A 25292-nucleotide genomic window follows, 5' to 3' on the forward strand; every position below is an offset into this window, starting at 1 on the left:
TGACACTGAACATTAATGTGATCAGTAATTGTGTTACTGATAAACACTGGGGATTTGTACCGTTTCCTGTCTCTCTGTGTCCTTCACCCTCACTCTCTCTCATCTCCAGGCTGCGGGATGTCGGTCTCACAGATTCTGGTGCCAAGGATCCCGCCTCCGCTCTCAGTTCGAACCCATCACTGACGGAGCTGAACCTGGGTGCTAATAAACTGGGAGATTCAGGAGTGAAACTGGTGTCTGCGGCTCTGAAGAATTCGGAGTGTAAAATACAGAAACTATGGTCAGTAGCAGAATGTGGGAGATTGTGTTTACAGTCACTGGGTGTCTGACACTGAACATTAATGTGATCAGTAATTGTGTTGCTGATAAACACTGGGGATTTGTACCGTCTCCTGTCTCTCTGTGTCCTTCACCCTCACTCTGTCTCATCTCCAGGCTGTATGATGTCGGTCTCACAGATTCTGGTGCCAAGGATCTCAACTCCACTCTCAGTACAAACCAATCACTGACGGAACTGAGTTTGGATGATAATAAACTAGGAGATTCAGGAGTGAAACTGGTGTCTGAGGCTTTGAAGATCTCGGAGTGTAAAATACAGAAGCTTTCGTAAGTACCAGACTGTGGGAGATTGTGTTTACAGTCACTGGGTGTCTGACACTGAACATTAATGTGATCAGTAATTGTGTTACTGATAAACACTGGGGATTTGTACCGTTTCCTGTCTCTCTGTGTCCTTCACCCTCACTCTCTCTCATCTCCAGGCTGAGGAATGTCGGTCTCACAGATTCTGGTGTCGAGGATCTCCTCTCCGCTCTCAGAACAAACCCATCACTGACGGAGCTGAACCTGAGTGGTAATAAACTGGGAGATTCAGGAGTGAAATTGGTGTCTGAAGCTCTAAGGAACTCAGAGTGTAAAATACAGAAACTGTGGTCAGTACCAGACTGTGGAATATTGTGTTTACAGAGACTTGGTGTCTGACACTGAACATTAATGTGATTTGTAATTACATTACTGATTAACAGTGTGGATATGAACAGTCTCGTGTCTCTCTGTGTTTTTCACCCTCACTCTCTCTCATCTCCAGTCTGTACGATGTAGGTCTCACAGATTCTGGTGCCAAGGATCTCGCCTCCACTCTCAGCACAAATCGATCACTGACAGAGCTGAACCTGAATGATAATGAACTGGGAGATTCAGGAGTGAAACTGGTGTCTGAAGCTCTAAGGAACTCGAAGTGTGAAATACAGAAACTGTGGTCAGTATCAAACTGTCGGAGATTGTGTTTACAGGCACTTAATATCTGACTCTGAACATTAATGAAATCTGTAATTGTGTTCCAGATAAACACTGGGGATTTGTACCGTGTTCTGTCTCTCTGTGTCCTTCACCCTCACTCTATCTCATCTCCAGGCTCAGGGATGTCGGTCTCACAGATTCTGGTGCCGAGGATCTCGCCTCCGCTCTCAGAACAAACCCATCACTGACGGAGCTGAACCTGGGTGCTAACAAACTGGGAGATTCAGGAATGAAACTGGTGTCTGCGGCTCTGAGGAACACAGAGTGTAAAATACAGAAACTGTGGTAAGTACCAGACTGTGGGAGATTATGTTTACTGTCACTGGGTGTCCGACACTGAACATTAATGTGATCAGTAATTGTGTTACTGATAAACACTGGGGATTTGTACCGTCTCCTGTCTCTCTGTGTCCTTCACCCTCACTCTCTCTCATCTCCAGGCTGTATGATGTCGGTCTCACTGCTAATGGTGCCAAGGAGATCATCTCCACTCTCAGTACAAATCGATCACTGAAAGAGCTGAGTTTGAATGATAATAAACTGGGAGATTCAGGAGTGAAACTGGTGTCGGACGCGTTGAGGGTCTCGGAGTGTAAAATACAGAAACTGTGGTAAATACCAGACAGTGGGAGATTGTGTTTACAGGCACAGGGTGTCTGACACTGAACATTAATGTGATCATTAATTGTGATACTGATAAACACTGGGGTTTTCTATCGTCTCCTGTCTCTCTTTGTCCTTCCCCTTCACTCTATCTCTCATCTCCAGGCTGAGGGATGTCGGTCTTACAGATTCTGGTGTCGAGGATCTCGTCTCCGCTCTCAGTACAAACCCAAAACTGACGGAGCTGAACCTGAGTTATAATAAACTGGGAGATTCAGGAGTGAAACTGGTTTCTGCGGCTCTGAAGAATTCAGACTGTAAAATACAGAAATTATGGTCAGTAGCAGAATGGAGGTAGAGTTTGTTTACGGTCACTGGGTGTCTGACACTGAACATTAATGTGATCAGTAATTGTGTTGCTGATAAACACTGGGGATTTGTACCGTCTCCTGTCTCTCTGTGTCCTTCACCCTCACTCTGTCTCATCTCCAGGCTGTATGATGTCGGTCTCACAGATTCTGGTGCCAAGGATCTCAACTCCACTCTCAGTACAAACCAATCACTGACGGAACTGAGTTTGAATGATAATAAACTAGGAGATTCAGGAGTGAAACTGGTGTCTGAGGCTTTGAAGATCTCGGAGTGTAAAATACAGAAGCTTTCGTAAGTACCAGACTGTGGGAGATTGTGTTTACAGTCACTGGGTGTCTGACACTGAACATTAATGTGATCAGTAATTGTGTTACTGATAAACACTGGGGATTTGTACCGTTTCCTGTCTCTCTGTGTCCTTCACCCTCACTCTCTCTCATCTCCAGGCTGCGGGATGTCGGTCTCACAGATTCTGGTGCCAAGGATCTCGCCTCCGCTCTCAGTTCGAACCCATCACTGACGGAGCTGAACCTGGGTGCTAATAAACTGGGAGATTCAGGAGTGAAACTGGTGTCTGCGGCTCTGAAGAATTCGGAGTGTAAAATACAGAAACTATGGTCAGTAGCAGAATGTGGGAGATTGTGTTTACAGTCACTGGGTGTCTGACACTGAACATTAATGTGATCAGTAATTGTGTTGCTGATAAACACTGGGGATTTGTACCGTCTCCTGTCTCTCTGTGTCCTTCACCCTCACTCTGTCTCATCTCCAGGCTGTATGATGTCGGTCTCACAGATTCTGGTGCCAAGGATCTCAACTCCACTCTCAGTACAAACCAATCACTGACGGAACTGAGTTTGGATGATAATAAACTAGGAGATTCAGGAGTGAAACTGGTGTCTGAGGCTTTGAAGATCTCGGAGTGTAAAATACAGAAGCTTTCGTAAGTACCAGACTGTGGGAGATTGTGTTTACAGTCACTGGGTGTCTGACACTGAACATTAATGTGATCAGTAATTGTGTTACTGATAAACACTGGGGATTTGTACCGTTTCCTGTCTCTCTGTGTCCTTCACCCTCACTCTCTCTCATCTCCAGGCTGAGGAATGTCGGTCTCACAGATTCTGGTGTCGAGGATCTCCTCTCCGCTCTCAGAACAAACCCATCACTGACGGAGCTGAACCTGAGTGGTAATAAACTGGGAGATTCAGGAGTGAAATTGGTGTCTGAAGCTCTAAGGAACTCAGAGTGTAAAATACAGAAACTGTGGTCAGTACCAGACTGTGGAATATTGTGTTTACAGAGACTTGGTGTCTGACACTGAACATTAATGTGATTTGTAATTACATTACTGATTAACAGTGTGGATATGAACAGTCTCGTGTCTCTCTGTGTTTTTCACCCTCACTCTCTCTCATCTCCAGTCTGTACGATGTAGGTCTCACAGATTCTGGTGCCAAGGATCTCGCCTCCACTCTCAGCACAAATCGATCACTGACAGAGCTGAACCTGAATGATAATGAACTGGGAGATTCAGGAGTGAAACTGGTGTCTGAAGCTCTAAGGAACTCGAAGTGTGAAATACAGAAACTGTGGTCAGTATCAAACTGTCGGAGATTGTGTTTACAGGCACTTAATATCTGACTCTGAACATTAATGAAATCTGTAATTGTGTTCCAGATAAACACTGGGGATTTGTACCGTGTTCTGTCTCTCTGTGTCCTTCACCCTCACTCTATCTCATCTCCAGGCTCAGGGATGTCGGTCTCACAGATTCTGGTGCCGAGGATCTCGCCTCCGCTCTCAGAACAAACCCATCACTGACGGAGCTGAACCTGGGTGCTAACAAACTGGGAGATTCAGGAATGAAACTGGTGTCTGCGGCTCTGAGGAACACAGAGTGTAAAATACAGAAACTGTGGTAAGTACCAGACTGTGGGAGATTATGTTTACTGTCACTGGGTGTCCGACACTGAACATTAATGTGATCAGTAATTGTGTTACTGATAAACACTGGGGATTTGTACTGTCTCCTGTCTCTCTGTGTCCTTCACCCTCACTCTCTCTCATCTCCAGGCTGTATGATGTCGGTCTCACTGCTAATGGTGCCAAGGAGATCATCTCCACTCTCAGTACAAATCGATCACTGAAAGAGCTGAGTTTGAATGATAATAAACTGGGAGATTCAGGAGTGAAACTGGTGTCGGACGCGTTGAGGGTCTCGGAGTGTAAAATACAGAAACTGTGGTAAATACCAGACAGTGGGAGATTGTGTTTACAGGCACAGGGTGTCTGACACTGAACATTAATGTGATCATTAATTGTGATACTGATAAACACTGGGGTTTTCTATCGTCTCCTGTCTCTCTTTGTCCTTCCCCTTCACTCTATCTCTCATCTCCAGGCTGAGGGATGTCGGTCTTACAGATTCTGGTGTCGAGGATCTCGTCTCCGCTCTCAGTACAAACCCAAAACTGACGGAGCTGAACCTGAGTTATAATAAACTGGGAGATTCAGGAGTGAAACTGGTTTCTGCGGCTCTGAAGAATTCAGACTGTAAAATACAGAAATTATGGTCAGTAGCAGAATGGAGGTAGAGTTTGTTTACGGTCACTGGGTGTCTGACACTGAACATTAATGTGATCAGTAATTGTGTTGCTGATAAACACTGGGGATTTGTACCGTCTCCTGTCTCTCTGTGTCCTTCACCCTCACTCTCTCTCATCTCCAGGCTGCGGGATGTCGGTCTCACAGATTCTGGTGCCAAGGATCTCGCCTCCGCTCTCAGTTCGAACCCATCACTGACGGAGCTGAACCTGGGTGCTAATAAACTGGGAGATTCAGGAGTGAAACTGGTGTCTGCGGCTCTGAAGAATTCGGAGTGTAAAATACAGAAACTATGGTCAGTAGCAGAATGTGGGAGATTGTGTTTACAGTCACTGGGTGTCTGACACTGAACATTAATGTGATCAGTAATTGTGTTGCTGATAAACACTGGGGATTTGTACCGTCTCCTGTCTCTCTGTGTCCTTCACCCTCACTCTGTCTCATCTCCAGGCTGTATGATGTCGGTCTCACAGATTCTGGTGCCAAGGATCTCAACTCCACTCTCAGTACAAACCAATCACTGACGGAACTGAGTTTGGATGATAATAAACTAGGAGATTCAGGAGTGAAACTGGTGTCTGAGGCTTTGAAGATCTCGGAGTGTAAAATACAGAAGCTTTCGTAAGTACCAGACTGTGGGAGATTGTGTTTACAGTCACTGGGTGTCTGACACTGAACATTAATGTGATCAGTAATTGTGTTACTGATAAACACTGGGGATTTGTACCGTTTCCTGTCTCTCTGTGTCCTTCACCCTCACTCTCTCTCATCTCCAGGCTGAGGAATGTCGGTCTCACAGATTCTGGTGTCGAGGATCTCCTCTCCGCTCTCAGAACAAACCCATCACTGACGGAGCTGAACCTGAGTGGTAATAAACTGGGAGATTCAGGAGTGAAATTGGTGTCTGAAGCTCTAAGGAACTCAGAGTGTAAAATACAGAAACTGTGGTCAGTACCAGACTGTGGAATATTGTGTTTACAGAGACTTGGTGTCTGACACTGAACATTAATGTGATTTGTAATTACATTACTGATTAACAGTGTGGATATGAACAGTCTCGTGTCTCTCTGTGTTTTTCACCCTCACTCTCTCTCATCTCCAGTCTGTACGATGTAGGTCTCACAGATTCTGGTGCCAAGGATCTCGCCTCCACTCTCAGCACAAATCGATCACTGACAGAGCTGAACCTGAATGATAATGAACTGGGAGATTCAGGAGTGAAACTGGTGTCTGAAGCTCTAAGGAACTCGAAGTGTGAAATACAGAAACTGTGGTCAGTATCAAACTGTCGGAGATTGTGTTTACAGGCACTTAATATCTGACTCTGAACATTAATGAAATCTGTAATTGTGTTCCAGATAAACACTGGGGATTTGTACCGTGTTCTGTCTCTCTGTGTCCTTCACCCTCACTCTATCTCATCTCCAGGCTCAGGGATGTCGGTCTCACAGATTCTGGTGCCGAGGATCTCGCCTCCGCTCTCAGAACAAACCCATCACTGACGGAGCTGAACCTGGGTGCTAACAAACTGGGAGATTCAGGAATGAAACTGGTGTCTGCGGCTCTGAGGAACACAGAGTGTAAAATACAGAAACTGTGGTAAGTACCAGACTGTGGGAGATTATGTTTACTGTCACTGGGTGTCCGACACTGAACATTAATGTGATCAGTAATTGTGTTACTGATAAACACTGGGGATTTGTACCGTCTCCTGTCTCTCTGTGTCCTTCACCCTCACTCTCTCTCATCTCCAGGCTGTATGATGTCGGTCTCACTGCTAATGGTGCCAAGGAGATCATCTCCACTCTCAGTACAAATCGATCACTGAAAGAGCTGAGTTTGAATGATAATAAACTGGGAGATTCAGGAGTGAAACTGGTGTCGGACGCGTTGAGGGTCTCGGAGTGTAAAATACAGAAACTGTGGTAAATACCAGACAGTGGGAGATTGTGTTTACAGGCACAGGGTGTCTGACACTGAACATTAATGTGATCATTAATTGTGATACTGATAAACACTGGGGTTTTCTATCGTCTCCTGTCTCTCTTTGTCCTTCCCCTTCACTCTATCTCTCATCTCCAGGCTGAGGGATGTCGGTCTTACAGATTCTGGTGTCGAGGATCTCGTCTCCGCTCTCAGTACAAACCCAAAACTGACGGAGCTGAACCTGAGTTATAATAAACTGGGAGATTCAGGAGTGAAACTGGTTTCTGCGGCTCTGAAGAATTCAGACTGTAAAATACAGAAATTATGGTCAGTAGCAGAATGGAGGTAGAGTTTGTTTACGGTCACTGGGTGTCTGACACTGAACATTAATGTGATCAGTAATTGTGTTGCTGATAAACACTGGGGATTTGTACCGTCTCCTGTCTCTGTGTCCTTCACCCTCACTCTCTCTCATTTCCAGGCTGATGGATGTCGGACTCACAGATTCAGCTGCCGGAGATTTTGTGTCCGCTCTCAGTACAAAAACTTCACTAATGGTGCTCAGCCTGAATAACAATAAACTGCGAGATTCAGGAGTGAAACTGGTGTCTGCGGCTCTGATGAAATCACGGTGTAAATTACAGGAATTAGGGTAGGTACCAAACTGTAGGAGGTTGTGTTTACAGTCACTGGGTGTCTGACACTGAACATTAATGTGATCAGTAATTGTGTTACTGATAAACACTGGGGATTTGTACCGTCTCCTGTCTCTCTGTGACCTTCACCCTCTCTTTCTCTCATCTCCAGGCTGAGGGATGTCGGTCTCACAGATTCTGGTGCCGGCGATCTCGCCTCTGCTCTCAGAACAAACCCATCACTAACAGAGTTGAACCTGAATGATAATCTGCTGGGAGATTCAGGAGTGAAACTGCTGTCTGCGGCTCTGGGGAACCCGGAGTGTAAATTACAGAAACTGCAGTGAGTACCAGACTGTGGGAGATTGTGTTTATAGTCACTGCGTGTCTGACACTGAACTTTAATTTATCAGTAATTGTGTTACTGATAAACACTGGGAATTTGTACTGTCTCCTGTCTCTCTGTGTCCTTCACAGTCTCTGCTCATCTCCAGGCTGTGGAATGTCAGCCTCACATATTCAGCTGCAGGATACCTTGCCTCCATTCTCCCGAGAAACACTTCACTAACGGTGCTCATTCTGAATAACAATAAGCTGGGAGATTCAGAATTTAAACTGTTGCCAACGACTCTGATGAAATCAGAGTGTAAATTACAGAAACTGTGTTAAATGCCAGACTGTGGGAGATTGAGATTGTGATTACCTTCACTGCGTGTCTGACACTAAACATTAATGTAATCAGAAATTGTGTTACTGATAAACACTGGGGATTTGTACCATCTCCTGTCTCTTTGTGCCCTTTTATCTCCAGGCTGGACAATATCGGTCTCACAGATTCTGGTGCCAAGGATCTCGCCTCCGCTCTCAGTACAAACCCATCACTGACAGAGTTGAACCTGAGTGTTAATAAACTGGGAGATTCAGGAGTGAAACTGGTGTCTGAGGCTCTGAGGAACCCGGAGTGTAAAATACAGAAACTGGGGTAAGTACCAGACTGTGGGAGATTGTGTTTACAGTCACTGGGTGTCTGACACTGAACATTAATGCGATCAGTAATTGTGTTACTGATAAACACTGGGGATTTGTACCGTCTCCTGTCTCTCTGTGACCTTCACCCTCTCTTTCTCTCATCTCCAGGCTGAGGGATGTCGGTCTCACAGATTCTGGTGCCGGCGATCTCGCCTCTGCTCTCAGAACAAACCCATCACTAACAGAGTTGAACCTGAATGATAATCAGCTGGGAGATTCAGGAGTGAAACTGCTGTCTGCGGCTCTGGGGAACCCGGAGTGTAAATTACAGAAACTGCAGTAAGTACCAGACTGTGGGAGATTGTGTTTATAGTCACTGCGTGTCTGACACTGAACTTTAATTTATCAGTAATTGTGTTACTGATAAACACTGGGAATTTATACCGTCTCCTGTCTCTCTGTGTCCTTCACAGTCTCTGCTCATCTCCAGGCTGTGGAATGTCAGCCTCACAATTCAGCTGCAGGATACCTTGCCTCCATTCTCCCGAGAAACACTTCACTAACGGTGCTCATTCTGAATAACAATAAACTGGGTTATTCAGAATTTAAACTGTTGCCAACGACTCTGATGAAATCAGAGTGTAAATTACTGAAACTGTGTTAAATATCAGACTGTGGGAGATTGAGATTGTGTTTACCTTCACTGGGTGTCTGACAGTGAACATTAATGTGATCAGTAATTGTGTTACTGATAAACACTGGGGATTTGTACCGTCTCCTGTCTCTCTGTGTACTTCACCTTCACTCTCTCTCATCTCCAGGCTGGAAAGTGTCGGTCTCACAGATTCTGGTGTCGAGGATCTCGTCTCCGCTCTCAGTACAAACCCATCACTGACAGAGCTGAGCCTGGGATCAAACTCGCTGACAGACCGATCTGTCCCCGCTCTCCGCCGCCTCATACTGACCCTCCCGAGTCTGGAGCGGATCCTGTGAGTGTTTGTGTTAATGTTCAATGTGATAAAATATCAGCGGATCCGCGGGTTTTCTGGTGATATTTGTCTGCGAGTGTTGTTCCCTGTTACTGACACTGTTGTGTGATCTGTTTATTTCGTCTTTATTCTCCCATCTGTTTCAGGCTGGGGAACAATCGGTTCAGTGAGACCGGGGAGAAGGAACTGAGATCTCTGCAGGAACCCAGACCCGGACTGACAGTGAGAGTGTGAACATCTGAATGTGTGAACATCCCCGCCCGCGGGATGCCGACAGTTTAGCCGATTCCCCGCCCTCCCCTTTAACTCCCGCCCCCCACCTTCCCCTTACCTTTAATGGCCACGCGCCAGGTTTAATTCCCAACCGTTTTTAACGGAACTAGCTTCAGGCTCGCGCTGTGCGACGCTTCTGGTCTCCCGTGGTGACGTATTTCCGCCTCCTGTCCAGCGGCGCTGCTTCTGCCGGATGTGCGGGTTCGAGACCCCGGGGAATTACACAGACAGGAAGAGCCCGGGGGCCGGGGCTCAGTCTGGGACACCGGTGTCCCGGGGTGGGATTATCCCGCAAGTACGTAATGCTGGCTGGCCTGCTGCGTTCACGGGCAACTTTTACGTTTCATGCCGGGGAATTACACAGACAGGAAGGGCCCGATGATGGCGGGTTTTTTCTGAGACACCGGCGTGGATAACTTCACTCACATCATCTCTGAACTGATTCCACAACCTACGGACTCACTTTCAAATAATTTACAACTCGTGTCAGTATTATTTAATATTTTATTTGCACAAATTTCCCTTCCTTTGCACGTTGCTTGTTGGTTAGTCTTTGTTTTTGTATAGTTTTTCATAAATTCTGCTATATTGATTTATTGTCCTGTAAATGACTGCAATAAAATGAATCTCGGGGTAGTATATGGTGACAAATAAGAACTTTGATAATAAACAACACGCATCAAAGTTGCTGGTGAACGCAGCAGGCCAGGCAGTATCTCTAGGAAGAGGTACAGTCGAGACCCTTCGTCAGGACTAACTGAGGGAAGAGTGAGTAAGAGATTTGAAAGTTGGAGGGGGAGGGGGAGATCCAAAATGATAGGAGAAGACAGGAGGGGGAGGGATGGAGCCAAGAGCTGGACAGGTGATTGGCAAAGGGACATGAGAGGATCATGGGACAGGAGGTCCAGGGAGAAGGAAAAGGGTGAGGAGGGGGAACCCAGAGGATGGGCAAGGGGACAAAAAAGGGAAATGATAAATAAAGTCCCATCACACACTCCCGGGGTCAAACACAGCATGAAACTCCCTCTATACCATCCCATCACACACTCCCGGGGTCAAACACAGAGTGAATCTCCCACCACACCGTCCCATCACACACTCCCGGGGTCAGACACAGAGTGAATCTCCCACCACACCGTCCCATCACACACTCCCGGGGTCAGACACAGAGTGAATCTCCCACCACACCATCCCATCACACACTCCCGGGGTCAAACACAGAGTGAATCTCCCACCACACCGTCCCATCACACACTCTCGAGGTCAGACACAGAGTGAATCTCCCACCACACCGTCCCATCACACACTCCCGGGGTCAGACACAGCGTGAATCTCCCACCACACCGTCCCATCACACACTCCCGGGGTCAGACACAGCGTGAATCTCCCACCACACCGTCCCATCACACACTCCCGGGGTCAGACACAGCGTGAAGCTCCCTCCACACCGTCCCATCACACACTCCCGGGGTCAGACACAGCGTGAATCTCCCACCACACCATCCCATCACACACTCCCGGGGTCAGACACAGCGTGAAGCTCCCTCCACGCCGTTCCATCACACAATCCCAGTGACTCCCTTGTCCATTCGTCCCCCCCACATCCCTTCCCACCTATCTCCCACCCAGCACTAATCCTTGTAAGCGGAACAAGTGCTACACATGCCCTTACACTTCCTCCCTCACCACCATTCAGGGCCCCAGACAGTCCTTCCAGGTGAGGCGAGACTTCACCTGTGAGTCGGCTGGGGTGATATACTGCGTCCGGTGCTCCCGATGTGGCCTTCTATATATTGGCGAGACCCGACACAGACTGGGAGACCGCTTTGCTGAACAACTAAGCCCTGTCCACCAGAGAAAGCAGGATCTCCCAGTGGCCACACATTTTAATTCCACGTCCCATTCCCATTCTGACATGTCTTTCCACGGCCTCCTCTACTGTAAAGATGAAGCCACACTCAGATTGGAGGAACAACACCTTATATTCCGTCTGGGTAGCCTCCAACCTGATGGCATGAACATTGACTTCTCTAACTTCAGTTAATGCCCCACCTCTGCTTTGTACCCCATCCCTTATTTATTATTTATTATCATTATTATTTTTCCCCATTTTTTCTCTCCCTTTTTTCTCCCTCTGTCCCTCTCACTATAGTGGGTTCACCTCCCCTTTCTTTTTCCCTAGGCCTCCTGTCCCATGACCCCCCCCCCTTCTCCAACTCTGTATACCGTTTGCCAATTAACTGTCCAGCTCTTGGCCCCATCCCTCCCCCTCCCCCTCCCACTTTCCAATCTCTGACTATCTCTTCTTTAAATTAGTCCTGACGAAGGGTCTCGACCCGAAACGTCGACTGTACCTCTTCCTAGAGATGCTGCCTGGCCTGCTGTGTTCACCAGAATTTTTGTGTGTGTTCCTTGGTTAATGTGGCCGCCAGGGATGGAGTGAGACACTGACTTACAATGGTCACAGTCGCACACAGAATCTATGGCGAAGGAACATGCGGTGCCCGTGGATACAATCCCGGGATCGAGTGTCTTATTGATTATAATAACAGTATTTTAATTTGTGTTTTATATAGTCTTGGGTATTTCATGTATGTTTTAATTCTATTAATTTTGTCATTGAATAAACTAATGTATATATCTCAGATATTCACACATACACATATACATGTGGGTTTTGGGGAGGAGGGGTGAGGGGTTTGGGAGGAAGAGGAGTGACGGGACGAGGAGTGGACTGATGAGACGGTGACCGTGGCGAAGTCATTGACTCAATAGGGGACGAAAAGGGGAGGCGAAAGTTCCTGTCACAAACTGGTGGTGACGTGGATAAGATAGAGTCGGGGTGAGGAGGAGCGAAACGACAGGAAGGGAGCGGGAGTGATCTGACCAGGAAGGAGGGAAAGTAATGGGACGAGGTGGGAGGGGATCTGATGGGACGGGAAGGGAGGGGAAGTTGCAGGACCAGGAAAGAGGGGTCTGAAAGGAGAGGGTGGGCAGGAACAGGATGGGGCGTGTGGGGGAAGGGTGGGTGATTTCGATCCTTCGCAAATAAGACGGACGGCAAGAAGGAGAGCGCGGACAGGGGAAATGGGGAGCGAGAGGTCGAGACGCGATCTGGGCTGATGGGACGGAGAGTTGAGTGTCTGAACGGAGGGAGAGGGGAGAGACTCACTCAACGAGAGAGGGAAGGGATCGGGTGAGGGAGCGAAATTTCCCATCGGACAACGTTCACCACCCAGAATGTGTTGGATGGCAGGAGAAAGGACAAGGGGACGGAGAGGGGAGGGTGTCAGGAGTGATGGAGTGAGTAGTGGAGAGACTCACAGGGTAACTGAAAGAGAGGGCGATGAGGAGTTGAGATTGAATAAACAGGGAGGGAAGTGAGTGGGAGGTGAGGAAAAGGGTGTGACTATTTCTACGATGCTGGGAGAGCGGTTTCAATGATAACCATCACAAAATGGCCACCAGCCAGGGTGAGAGGGGCGGTGATAGAGGGGACAGAGAGCGGAGTGTGTCAGGAGTGACCGGATGCCGCGGGTGGGACAGGGCGACTCGTAACAAGGGAGCTTGAACTGGGGGGTTCCCACGGGGAGGAATGTGACCACGGGAATGTTACCCACCAACCCCCACCCCCAACTCCGTCTCCAAAATCCGGCCTTGATTTTCCTTTCAGGCCGCTCGGCCCGAATCCTTTGGGCTGTCCCGTGGAGCGGGGAACGTGTCGTCACTGGGGCCCGTCAGAGGCCGGGGTGGGCGCCGGTTCGCTGGAGAAGATGGAGGCGAGGTCCGGCGGTGCGAGCTGGTTAGCGTGGATCACCACCATTCTCTGTGGGTGGGGGAGAGGGAGGGATCAGATTGAGGAGGGGACGGGAGAAAGAGAAGGTGAGGAGAGGAGACAGGATCCACTACCCACTCCCACAGCCTCTCTCTCCCTCCGTCCCTCTCTCCACACCCTCTGTCCCTCCATCTCTTCCTCCCACCTCTCTCTCCCCCTCCCTATCCTCCTCTCCCCACCCCTTTCATTCCCTTTCTGCCCCCATCTCTCTCTCTTGCTCCCTCCCATCTCTCCCCACCCTCTTTCCATCTCCCCCCATCTCTCCCACCCACGTCCCATCCCCCGCCGCCCACCCCCCCCAGGTGCACAGGAAGATCCCACTCACCACCGGAGGCCGCACGGCGCAGCACTCGAGGTTCCTGCAGTTGACGATGGCCGTGAGGACGGACATCACCAGGGAGACCAGGCAGTTCACCAGCAAAATCACCGTCACCCCGCTCACAGACCTCTGCCAGACGGAGAGAGGGAGACATGGGGTGAGAGAGGGAGAGAGAAGGGCTCGGGCCGGGGAAGAGAGAGACAGAAGAGGGGGGAGAGAGGGTAGGGTCGGGAGCGGGAGTTTGGGGTAGGCGGAGGTGGGAGACCCAGACGGGGAGGAAGAGACTGGGGGGCGATGGGTGAGGAAGAGAGGGGGTGGGTGGGAGAGAGATGGGGAGAAAGAGGAGAGGCGGCAGAGAATAGTTGATAAAGGGAGAGTCAGACGGGGGGGAGAGAGTGGTGGAAGTCAGAGGGTAGAGAGAGGTGGGAGGGAAATGTGAGAGGCTGGAGATGAGAGAGGTCGGACAGGGAGGGAGAGAAAGGTGGAGAACAGAGGGGGGAGAGACGGAGAGGGGATGAGGGACAGAGAGGGGTGAACGAGGCAGAGGGGAGAGAGGGGGTGAGAGACGGAAAGGGGGAAAGGGGGGTGAAAGACAAAGTTGAGCAGAGAGGAGAGATAGAGTGTGGGAGAGTTGAGAGTGTGAGAGAGAAGAGGGGTAGTTCCGATGGAGGGGTGAGAGGGGAAGAGATAGTGAGGGGGGGAGTGAAGAGGGAGAGATGGCCGGTAAGAAGGAGGAGGGGAAGAGTTGTTTGGGTATGGGGGTAAAGTCGGGGGAGAGGGAAGGAGCGCGTTGGGTGGGGAGAGAGGGGGAGTGTGGGAGAGGGAGATGTGTTTACAAGTGTTGGGGGGAGTGGAGAGAAATCTCTGGTAACTCCTGTCTCGGGAATGTAGCTTTCTCTTCACGGAACACATCAGGTTTCGGGTGACGGTTCCCTGAAAGTGGGGAGACGGAGAGGGGGTGACAGGGGTGACAGGTTTTGGGTGACGGAGAGGGGGTGACAGTGGTGATGGAACACACCAGGTTTCGGGTGACGGTTCCTTGAAAGTGGGGTGACGGGGAGACGGGGCGGTGAAGGCGGCGTTCGGCATCCCCGCCATCGTCGGATCGGACACCGGGAACAGGAGACCGGAGATCCTGGGGATTTACGGGGATGTCGCCGGGACTGGAGGGACTGAGTTACGGAGAGAGGTCGGGCGGGTTGGGAATTTATTCCCGGGAGTGTCGGGGTGACCTGACAGGGGTGTGTAAAACCACCAGGGGCACAGACAGGGTGAACGAACACAGACATTTCCCCAGGGTCGGGGAATCGAGAACCAGAGGGCGCAGGTTTTAGAGATTTAATAGGGGACTCCGAGGGGAAACTGTTTCACCCAGAGGGTGGCCCGTCTGTGGAAGGAGCTGCCGGGGGAGGGGACGCTACAACCGAGGGGAGGGGGGGTTCTGAGGGAGCTTGGCGTGGAGGGAGGGAGCGCTACCGGGAGGGAGGAAAGCGTCGCGGGAGAGGGGAAGGCCGAGTGGAGATCTCCGGGGGTTGAGGGGGTGTTGAGGGCTGGTTCGCCAGTGTATTGGGTGTGCGGGGCGGGGGGCGGAACACTCACCATCCGGCACCCGGTGTAGCAGTACCCGATGCAGGGGAAGACCCGGACGGTCAGCGAGTACAGGATGACGGCGGGAGTGCAGGCGAGAGCGCAGATCACATTCGCGACCAGGCAGGCGATGGTCTGTCGCAGAGAGAGAGAGAGAGAGAGAGAGAGAGAGATAGACTGAGAACGACAGAGAGAAGGGGGTGGGGAGGGACAGTGATGGGACAGAGAGAGATAACGGACGGGGGGGGGATGGACGGAGAGAGAGAGAGAGACTGGAAAGGAGGAGAGCGGCGAGAGGAAGGCAGGAAAACGAAAGGAAGAGCGGATGGGAACAAGGGAGAGAGAGAGAGAGAGAGAGAAATTGGAAGGGAGAGGGGGAGAAAGGTGAAAATGGAGAGGAATGAGAGAGTGTGAATGAAGGGAGGAGGGACAGAGAGGGATAAAACCTGAGAGGGGGGAGAGAGAGGTGGAGGGATGAGAGAGGGGAGGGAGGGGGGATGGGATGAAGGGGGGGATGGGATGAGAGGGGGATGCGATAAGGGGGGAGGGGGGATGGGATAAGGGGGAGGGGGGATGGGATGAGGGGGGGGATGGGATCTTAAAACTATGCCCTCCCCTCGTATTAGCCATTTCAGCCCAGAGAAAAAGATTCTGGTTATCAATATGATCAATGTCTCTCATCACCTTACACACCTGGATCAGGTCACAGAAAATACGTAACAGAAAATGGAAAGTTGTAAGACAAAACGGTTTTGTCAAGGGAATTTTTTGAGAGCTGCAACGGAACTGGTCTATCGGAATGTGTAAGAACTTCGGGTAATTAGAAGTCTACAGCCTAGAGAATAGAAGATGATATTTGTCTGGAAAAGTACTGAGATCTTGAAAGGTATAAATCGGGCATTTTTTTTTCTTCTGTCGTTGGGCAAGGTCTCTTATGCTGGGTTACAACATAAGATTTGAAGATAGAGACAAGGACATGGAGAGAGAGGAAAAAATACCGTTGGCATCTGCGTTTCTATGCAGCACTGTGTTGTATAGAGTTGCACAGTGATTGCGACACATATGTTTCGACTGTACCTCTTCCTAGAGATGCTGCCTGGCCTGCTGCGTTCACCAGCAACATTGATGTGTGTTGCTTGATATTCCAGCATCTGCAGATTTTTCGTGTTTGCACAGTGATTGGTTGGGAATATTGTTTTGTCTCTTTTTTATATGTATCGTTATTTTTTAGCTTATTCATAATATGAATCCGCTGAAGCAATATCTTTTAACCTGTACTACGTGTACCGTGCCTGCTTTGCGGTACCTTTGCTGCTGAAACAAAAATGCACAAGGGACGAATTTTAAAATATTTTCGTCACGCATTGGTCTAGTCGGCAGGGTTGACCACAATGTTCCAGAAATAGCATGACGTAACCGAAGGGAAGACTGAGTTTAACGTAGTGGAGTGGACGGACAGCAGTCATGGATTGGGAGAACCGGCCAACATATTGCCCGTAAGTTGCCTTCCCGTGAGTTAAAGTGCAGTAATATCAATATCAGGGTATAGTCTCCACTGTGTTAAATAATAATCGGTTTTCTGATCAGGAGACGAGCAAGGATACGGCCTTATTGGACATGCTGTTGAAAATTAGTTACAACAGGTATCAGAAGCAGAGCACCGACTGGCTACCCTCACCTCGAAAGTGAGGGCACTAGACCAGCGAAACACCACCTTGACACAATCTGTAAAATAAGCCCTCGAAGGGCTTGACAGAGGTAACAAAATACAGCAAACCGCTCGGACAGCATATTGATGAAACTCCTCTGCTCCCTCGTCAGGGCCTCCATGTCCATCTGCAACTGCAGTCCGCCGTTTAAGGTCAACAACTCGACATCTGACCAGAAAAACGCCTTATGCCTTGTTTGGCTCCTCATTTACTTGGATTGTCATTTCAGAGAGCGATACATTTGCACCACGAGATGCCCCTGTTCGTAAATGATACAACTGTTTACTGCAGGCCTTCAATTAATATTAGAACTCCCAAGTGCAATACCTCACCTCCTAACCTAATTTAAATCCATCTGCTATTTCTCTGCCCATAGCTGCAGGTAACGTGCTACATAACCGGGGTGTACGGGGTTTCAGGGAGGAGCAGCCCCTCTGGTGCGAAGACCTGTCCGACCTTACGGGGCAAGTTTTCCACTTTTGGTCCCAACCAGGTTCAGATAAGGACGAACTTCGGTGTTCTGATCTGTATATTGTGGAATCTGTGGAAGGTTCAGGACGCTGTGTAATTTACCCAATTTATCCCGCACGTTGGAAACGGTTTCTCGGCTGCACAAACTCACTAAGCCCGGTGCAGCTTAACACGCTCATTGCTTCTTGCACTGATTGCTTCTTACATTCGTTGCTTCTTGGTAATATTTCGTCATTGTTGCTGATGATACCAAGCACTGTAGAATATGGCAGTGCAGACGTCATTCAACAATTTGGAGAGCAGCGGTCTGAGTACAAAACCCTGAGTGGGTTTGGAGAGGGGTGATCAGCTCTCAGCGTAATGGAGCTTGTGATGTTTCTGCCAACACGGACTGGGTGGGGCTTTCGGTCAAGAAGTTTAAGCTCCAGTTACAGAGAGGAGTGTTGAATCTCAGCGAGGGTAGTTCACCCACCAGCCTTTGAGGGATGATCGTGTTAACGCCGAGCTGAGATATGTGAACAACATCCTAGCGTACGAGGCATCGTCTTCTCGGTGTGACGAATTGGGTAGAAGGGCAAGATCATGACAGCATCAATGGAACCGTTTGAGCGGAAGGCGAACTGGAAATGATCCCATGTAACCGCGCGATATTTTATACGACCCATTACCACCCGCTCAAAGCACAGAATTACTGTTGAATTCAGAGCCACTGGGCGTTATCATTTAGCCCAGTTATCGTTGTTCTCCTGGGCACCGGAATCATGGCGGCTGCCTTGAAGCTTGAAGAGACAGTGGACTCTTTCGGAGAGATATAAAAGTTGTCTGTTAAGTCTTCTCTTTCCTGGGCCACATGGCCCATTGGCCACTAACTGGGTAAATTGTCCGACTCTGCGGATTTGCTTTGTATTTCCCTCGGTAGTGTCCTCCTCACCTCGGCTGCGGCCAGACAGAGTCCCTGTTCCTCTGGACAAAAGGAGGCTTTTCTTTCATTGTTCAATTGGTCAAATCGTGCATTGAAACGTGCACTCAGCCTACCAGAAATGGAGGCGACGCAGTTATTGACCTGTAGGGTTCACGGGTAATCTGTTCTGGTGTGTGTACCTTGTCACGTGCTCCGCGTGGCCCTGGTGTCACAGAGGAGTCTGCGCATTTTCTGTGCGCACTTCCGCATCTCCTCCCTGTTGCACGCTATCCGCTCTCATGCTTTCTGCAGGTTTGTTACATGGGAACATGAATGTTTAAGGGCAGACAGATTTGAGAAGGACAGAATTAGCTGGAACAGAGAAGCAGGACATGCTGGCAATTTCCCTGAGCAGTGGAGACAGGATCAAATAGAGTAGTTGCTGGAAATAGCGAATGCTTGCAGGAATGTGAAAATCACGGCAGTCCCGATGATTCGTATTTAAGTACTTCTGGACAGATATTAGAATCTCAGCAGTACACTTTCACTGGCTTTTTATTCTACTTGGGAGCAACGAAATAACCTCGCGCATAAAACAAAAAAAAAAGAAAAAGAAGCACATCCGAAGTTGCTGTTGTTGAGAGAAATTGCGTTTAACACCATCATCCTCTCAGTACGAATCAACAAGCTTCAGACTTGGGCTCTGCACGTCTCTCTGCAACTAGATCCTTAGTTTCCTTAGCGGGAGAACACAGTCAATGCAGATCAGTACAAACGTTCTTCCTCGCTGAGACTTAACCCAAGCACACCAGAACGATGTGTGTTCAGTCGAATGCTGCACAATCTGTCATGTCTGTGTATGTGTATCTAAACATAGCCACAACATCTGTTGATATATTCGCATGTGCTTATGTACTTTTATTGGTAGAATCACAGCTGACGGCGAAAATTGCAAATACTTGTAAAATGTCATAAACCTATATGTATGTGTACATCCCGTGAGCCCTTTTCCCGCTCCCATTTTACCGCAGCTCTGCAGACTCTGCGGGTTTGTTTCCGAGGCCCCGCCCCCAGCTCTGGTGACGTATCAACTACAGTCCCGGCTTTCCTTCAGTTCTGTGTGGAAGCAGGTCGGCGGCGGCGGATCGTCTGCGGGGTCGGGATTGGGAGAGGACCATTACCCCAAGGGTCGGGAATCCGGGAAAGGATCCATTCTCCGTCCGTGAAGGCATCAAGTTCTCATTGGTGAGTATTGAAACTGGTCTCAGCGTGCTCGCCTGTTATCGGGTAGTGATTCCCATTCACTTCTCCGTTCTGGCGGCCTCTCCACGCTTGCTGGTGAGAACATACCGGGGTCGGCCCGCGAAGTCGGACTTTCACACCGAGCCGCATGAGGTGAGCCGCCGCTCAACCCCTATTGCTCTGGTCCTAGCAGCGGAATGAGGTGGTGATGCCGGGATTAAACCCATCCGTTGTGATATATTCCGGGAATTTTACTTCCATTACTCGCCTCGGTATCGGATCCAACGTTCATATGGATCGATAACTCTTTCACTTAATTACAGGGCTTAGGAAGCGTCCCTTCGGCTTGTTGTGTTTTTGCTGTCAGTGTTGCTTAAGCAGAGTAATTGCACCTTCGGGACACTGTTCCACGTATACGTTTCACCTTTATCCCGTTCAGACAAGACAGTGAGATCGAGGTCTGTCGCGACCTTTCGTTGTGGGATGACATCGTTTTGTTTTTGTTGTTGAATCCTTTCCACTGTTACGACATGCCGAATCGCAGCCAATATCTATAACCCAAATAATAAGGGAAATAAGCCTTTTCCATTTTTCTGGGTTTCTGAATAATTTGTAAACTTCAGTTAAACATCACTTCAGAATCCGTTTATTATTATCATGTACGGAGATACAGTCAAAATCCTGTCTTAAATACTATTCATTCAGATCAACACATTACAACAGTTCTTCGAGGCAATAATAGGGTATTATAAAGCACTTTTGCTGCAGAGAAAGTGCAGTGTAGTTCGGCATACGGTGCAAGATCAAATGGAGTTATATTCTGAAGTCAGGAGACTACCTTGTCGTAGTGGGATCAATTCAGTTTGCTTCTAACAGCAGCGTGGAAGCGGTCCCTGAGATCTGGTCGATGTGTTTTCCATGTTTTCAAGTCTTCAATGTGGGTGAAAGGCGAGAATGCCCAGGGTTATAAGGATCTTAGATAATGCTGTCTGCTTTATCGATGCCAAAGGAAGTGCACGCACAGTTCAGGGAGGGGAGTCTGGCTTCTGCCATGTCCTCAGCTGTGCCCACGGCTTTCTACAGTGTCTAGTAGTCAAGTGTAGAGCAGTAGCCGTATGAAGTCGTTATGTATCCCGATGGGATACTTTTTATGGGGTGTTAATAAGGTTTGAGGAGGGGTAAAAAGGATAAGCCAAAGTTATTGTTATTTGATCTACAAACGTAGTTTTGTCATTTTCGTGTTTTTATATCGTATTATGAGCTACTATTTAGTATCTGTGTATTGCTGAATGACCACCAGTGATTGTCCTTGATCCCTCACACACGTTGTTTCATCTCCTCATTCATACACATCTTGTGCAAATTCTATCCAGCCCGTGACTACCTTCCTCAATGTCATATCAGCAATGACTCCTCTATCCTTTCTCTTACCTTGCACCGTTTATCTCGTTGAGCTTCCCAGGAATCGTTTTTTGTTAGCTGGAACTACCAGAGGTTTAATTGAATGCCGCACCTGGTAGGGTAAGAGCTACAAGCTACAAGCCCAGGGTATGACAGAAAACATTCCAGCATGGGTAAAGCAGTAGTTGATAGGCAGGAGACAAGGAGTGGGAATAAAGCGAGCCTTTACTCTTTGGCTGCGGGTGACAAGTTGTGTTTTGCAAGGGTCTGAGACAGGACCGATTCTTTTTAGCTTGTATGTCAATGATCTGGATGATTGGATTGAAGATTGTTGCAATGTTTGCAGACGATATGGAGAGAAGTGGAGGGGCAGGTATTTTTGAGGATGTAGAGAGGTTACAGAAGGACTTAAGAAGATTAGCAGAATTCGCAATGACGTGACGAGTGAAATATAGTGTCGGGAAGGGCATGGTCATGCACTCTGGTAGAAGAAATGAAATGGTTTCCTTTTCTTTTAAATGGAGAGAAAATACAAATAACTGAGACGCAAAGGGGAACTTGAAAGACCTTGTACAGCATTCCCTAAAGGTTAATTTGCAGATTGGGTCTGTGGTGAGGAAGACAAATGCAATGTTAACACTCATTTCAAGAGGACTTGAATATAAAAGCAAGAATATAACGTTGAGACTTCATAAAGCACTGGCGGGGCCTCACTTGGAGTATTACGAACAGTTTTGGGCGGCTTATCTTATATTGGATGTGCTGAAACAGGAGGTGGTTCAAAGGAGGTTCACAAAAATGATCCAGGATTCAGCGGCTTGTTAAATGCGGAGCGTTTGATGACTCTGGGCCAATATTCACTGGAACCCAGAAGACTGAGGGGTGACCTAAGGAAAAACATATCGAGTGATAGATTGGCTGCGGACAGGACGCTTCCTCTGCCGGAGTAGACTAAGGCCTGACGTCACAGCTTCAGAATGGAGGGACGCCCTGTTAGAACGGGGATGAGCCGGAATCTCTTTAGCGAGAGAGTGGTGAATCTGTGGCACCCTTTGCCGTAGGCAGCTGCGGGGGCCGTTTATATGAATATTTGAAATAGTGATCGAAGGATTCTTCATTGGCCAGGGATTAAATGGAGGAAGGTAGAAGATTGGGGCTGAAGAAAAATTGATCAGCTGGGAGTAAATGCTAGGAGCAGACTAGATGTTCCAAATGGCCTAAATCTGCTCCTATATCGATGCTCTTACAGTGTAAAAGCAACTATTACTGTTCTAGAGATTTACTTTTACAAAATTGCTGCAGCGTTATTATTTGTCCCAACGACCCTCGCAGCATGTGAGATTATTTGTTATTTCCATTTAGGGTTATTTTCGGTTCATTATCTTGAATATGTTTCTTGCATTTGTAGCTTTTGAAAACATTGTTTTGAAATGGACTTCGGTAGAATGCTCAGTTGTGATTTATTCCCCTACAGCGCAGAAACAGGTCTCTCAGCCCATCTAGACCGTTAAGTTTTCTGCTTGGGCCATCCACTTGCACCCAAATCACAGCCCTCAATACTTCTCTCATCGATGTACCCGCGCAAACTGCGCTGAAATGCTGCAAATGAACCTGCATCTACCAGTTCCGCTGGGAGCTGATTCCACATTCGCAACACCTTCTGAATGAAGTAGCTCTGATCTGATTCCCCTTAAATATTTCAATTGTCACCCTAAATTCATGACCTTACCAAAACTAAGGGGAAAATACCTTCATGCATTCACTCTATATAGACCGTTATAATACGGTATACCTCTATCAGGGGCTCCCAACCTGACGACAAAGGACCACTCGATTAATGGAGGGGGACCTTGGCGTAAACAAAAGGTTTTGGAACCCCTATCTAACTTGCTGCACCAATCCCTGAGAAGCGAGATTGTCCAGGGCTGTGAGGTTATGCTGGCTGCTTTGCTGAATCAGCGGGAAGTACAGACAGAGTCCATGCAGGGAGGTTTGTTTCTGTGATATGCTCAGCTCTGTCCACAGTTCTCTGCAGTTCTTCGCAGCCATAGGCAGAGCAGTAGCCAAATGAAGACGTGAAGTATCCTCTTATGGTACCTTGATGAAAGTTGGTGAGGGGCAAAGGTCATAAACCAAAGTTCCTATTATTTCTTCTATCTTCGTCATTTTAGGATCTTTCATGCATTACTATGAACTATTAATTCAGTATCCGTGTATTGCTGGAGGAATAACAGTGATTGCCCTTGATCCCTTTACCCCTTGTTTCCATCTTCTCATTCACTCCCAACTTGTTCAACATCTGTCAAGCCACTGTCATTCCACCTTAATATCAACCATCTTGTTCAACCGCTGTCCAGTCTGTATCCCACCACCTCAATGATCTATATCAACCATCTTGTTCAATCGCTGTCCAGTCTGTATCCCACCACCTCAATGATATATATCAACCATCTTGTTCAATCACTGTCCAGTCTGTATCCCACCACCTCCACGATATATATCAACCATCTTGTTCAATCGCTGTCCAGTCTGTATCCCACCACCTCAATGATCTATATCAACCATCTTGTTCAACCTCTGTCCAGTCTGTATCCCACCACCTCAATGATCTATATCAACCATCTTGTTCAATCTCTGTCCAGTCTGTATCCCACCACCTCAATGATCTATATCAACCATCTTGTTCAATCACTGTCCAGTCTGTATCCCACCACCTCAATGATCTATATCAACCATCTTGTTCAATCTCTGTCCAGTCTGTATTCCATCACCTCAATGATATATATCAACCATCTTGTTCAACCTCTGTCCAGTCTGTATCCCACCACCTCAATGATATATATCAACCATCTTGTTCAATCGCTGTCCAGTCTGTATCCCACCACCTCAATGATCTATATCAACCATCTTGTTCAATCTCTGTCCAGTCTGTATCCCATCACCTCAATGATATATATCAACCATCTTGTTCAACCTCTGTCCAGTCTGTATCCCACCACCTCAATGATATATATCAACCATCTTGTTCAATCTCTGTCCAGTCTGTATCCCACCACCTCAATGATCTATATCAACCATCTTGTTCAATCTCTGTCCAGTCTGTATCCCACCACCTCAATGATCTATATCAACCATCTTGTTCAATCACTGTCCAGTCTGTATCCCACCACCTCAATGATCTATATCAACCATCTTGTTCAATCTCTGTCCAGTCTGTATCCCATCACCTCAACGACGTATATCAACCATCTTGTTCAACCTCTGTCCAGTCTGTATCCCACCACCTCAATGATATATATCAACCATCTTGTTCAATCTCTGTCCAGTCTGTATCCCACCACCTCAATGATCTATATCAACCATCTTGTTCAATCTCTTTCCAGTCTGTATCCCATCACCTCAATGATATATATCAACCATCTTGTTCAACCTCTGTCCAGTCTGTATCCCACCACCTCAATGATATATATCAACCATCTTGTTCAATCGCTGTCCAGTCTGTATCCCATCACCTCAATGATCTATATCAACCATCTTGTTCAATCGCTGTCCAGTCTGTATCCCACCACCTCAATGATCTATATCAACCATCTTGTTCAATCTCTGTCCAGTCTGTATCCCATCACCTCAATGATATATATCAACCATCTTGTTCAACCTCTGTCCAGTCTGTATCCCACTATCTCAATGATATATATCAACCATCTTGTTCAATCACTGTCCAGTCTGTATCCCACCACCTCAATGATATATATCAACCATCTTGTTCAATCACTGTCCAGTCTGTATCCCAACACCTCAATGATATAAATCAACCATCTTGTTCAATCACTGACCAGTCTGTATCCCAAAACCTCAATGATATATATCAACCATCTTGTTCAATCACTGACCAGTCTGTATCCCGCTATCTCAATGATATATATCAACCATCTTGTTGAATCTCTGTCCAGCCTGTATCCCAACACCTCAATGATATATATCAACCATCTTGTTCAATCTCTGTCCAGTCTGTATCCCACTATCTCAATGATATATATCAACCATCTTGTTCAATCACTGTCCAGTCTGTATCCCACCACCTCAATGATATATATCAACCATCTTGTTCAACCTCTGTCCAGCCTGTATCCCAACACCTCAATGATATATAT

At 47.9% G+C, this 25292-nt stretch overlaps 3 protein-coding genes across 3 annotated transcripts in view; 2 read left to right on the forward strand and 1 right to left on the reverse strand.

Annotated features, from left to right (window-relative positions):
- LOC140208244 (uncharacterized) overlaps positions 1-10379 on the forward strand; it is a 70916-nt gene extending 60537 nt beyond the window's left edge. The window contains exons 35-62 of the mRNA XM_072276773.1: positions 110-280; positions 436-606; positions 762-932; positions 1088-1258; positions 1414-1584; positions 1740-1910; positions 2068-2238; positions 2395-2565; positions 2721-2891; positions 3047-3217; positions 3373-3543; positions 3699-3869; positions 4025-4195; positions 4351-4521; positions 4679-4849; positions 5006-5176; positions 5332-5502; positions 5658-5828; positions 5984-6154; positions 6310-6480; positions 6636-6806; positions 6964-7134; positions 7289-7459; positions 7615-7785; positions 8254-8424; positions 8580-8750; positions 9233-9400; positions 9547-10379. Of these exons, the coding sequence (XP_072132874.1) occupies positions 110-280; positions 436-606; positions 762-932; positions 1088-1258; positions 1414-1584; positions 1740-1910; positions 2068-2238; positions 2395-2565; positions 2721-2891; positions 3047-3217; positions 3373-3543; positions 3699-3869; positions 4025-4195; positions 4351-4521; positions 4679-4849; positions 5006-5176; positions 5332-5502; positions 5658-5828; positions 5984-6154; positions 6310-6480; positions 6636-6806; positions 6964-7134; positions 7289-7459; positions 7615-7785; positions 8254-8424; positions 8580-8750; positions 9233-9400; positions 9547-9634 (4702 nt within the window). The 3' untranslated portion in view covers positions 9635-10379. The remainder of the gene's footprint in view (positions 1-109; positions 281-435; positions 607-761; positions 933-1087; positions 1259-1413; positions 1585-1739; positions 1911-2067; positions 2239-2394; positions 2566-2720; positions 2892-3046; positions 3218-3372; positions 3544-3698; positions 3870-4024; positions 4196-4350; positions 4522-4678; positions 4850-5005; positions 5177-5331; positions 5503-5657; positions 5829-5983; positions 6155-6309; positions 6481-6635; positions 6807-6963; positions 7135-7288; positions 7460-7614; positions 7786-8253; positions 8425-8579; positions 8751-9232; positions 9401-9546) is intronic.
- LOC140208265 (uncharacterized) overlaps positions 1-25292 on the reverse strand; it is a 515327-nt gene that overhangs the window by 259442 nt on the left and 230593 nt on the right. The window lies entirely within an intron of this gene.
- LOC140208267 (NACHT, LRR and PYD domains-containing protein 3-like) overlaps positions 19611-25292 on the forward strand; it is a 44688-nt gene continuing 39006 nt past the window's right edge. The window contains exon 1 of the mRNA XM_072276836.1: positions 19611-19740. The gene's annotated coding sequence lies outside the window, so the exon portion shown is untranslated. The remainder of the gene's footprint in view (positions 19741-25292) is intronic.

This window comes from Mobula birostris, chromosome 13 (assembly GCF_030028105.1).
Source record: "Mobula birostris isolate sMobBir1 chromosome 13, sMobBir1.hap1, whole genome shotgun sequence".
NCBI classification, from domain to species: domain Eukaryota; kingdom Metazoa; phylum Chordata; class Chondrichthyes; order Myliobatiformes; family Myliobatidae; genus Mobula; species Mobula birostris.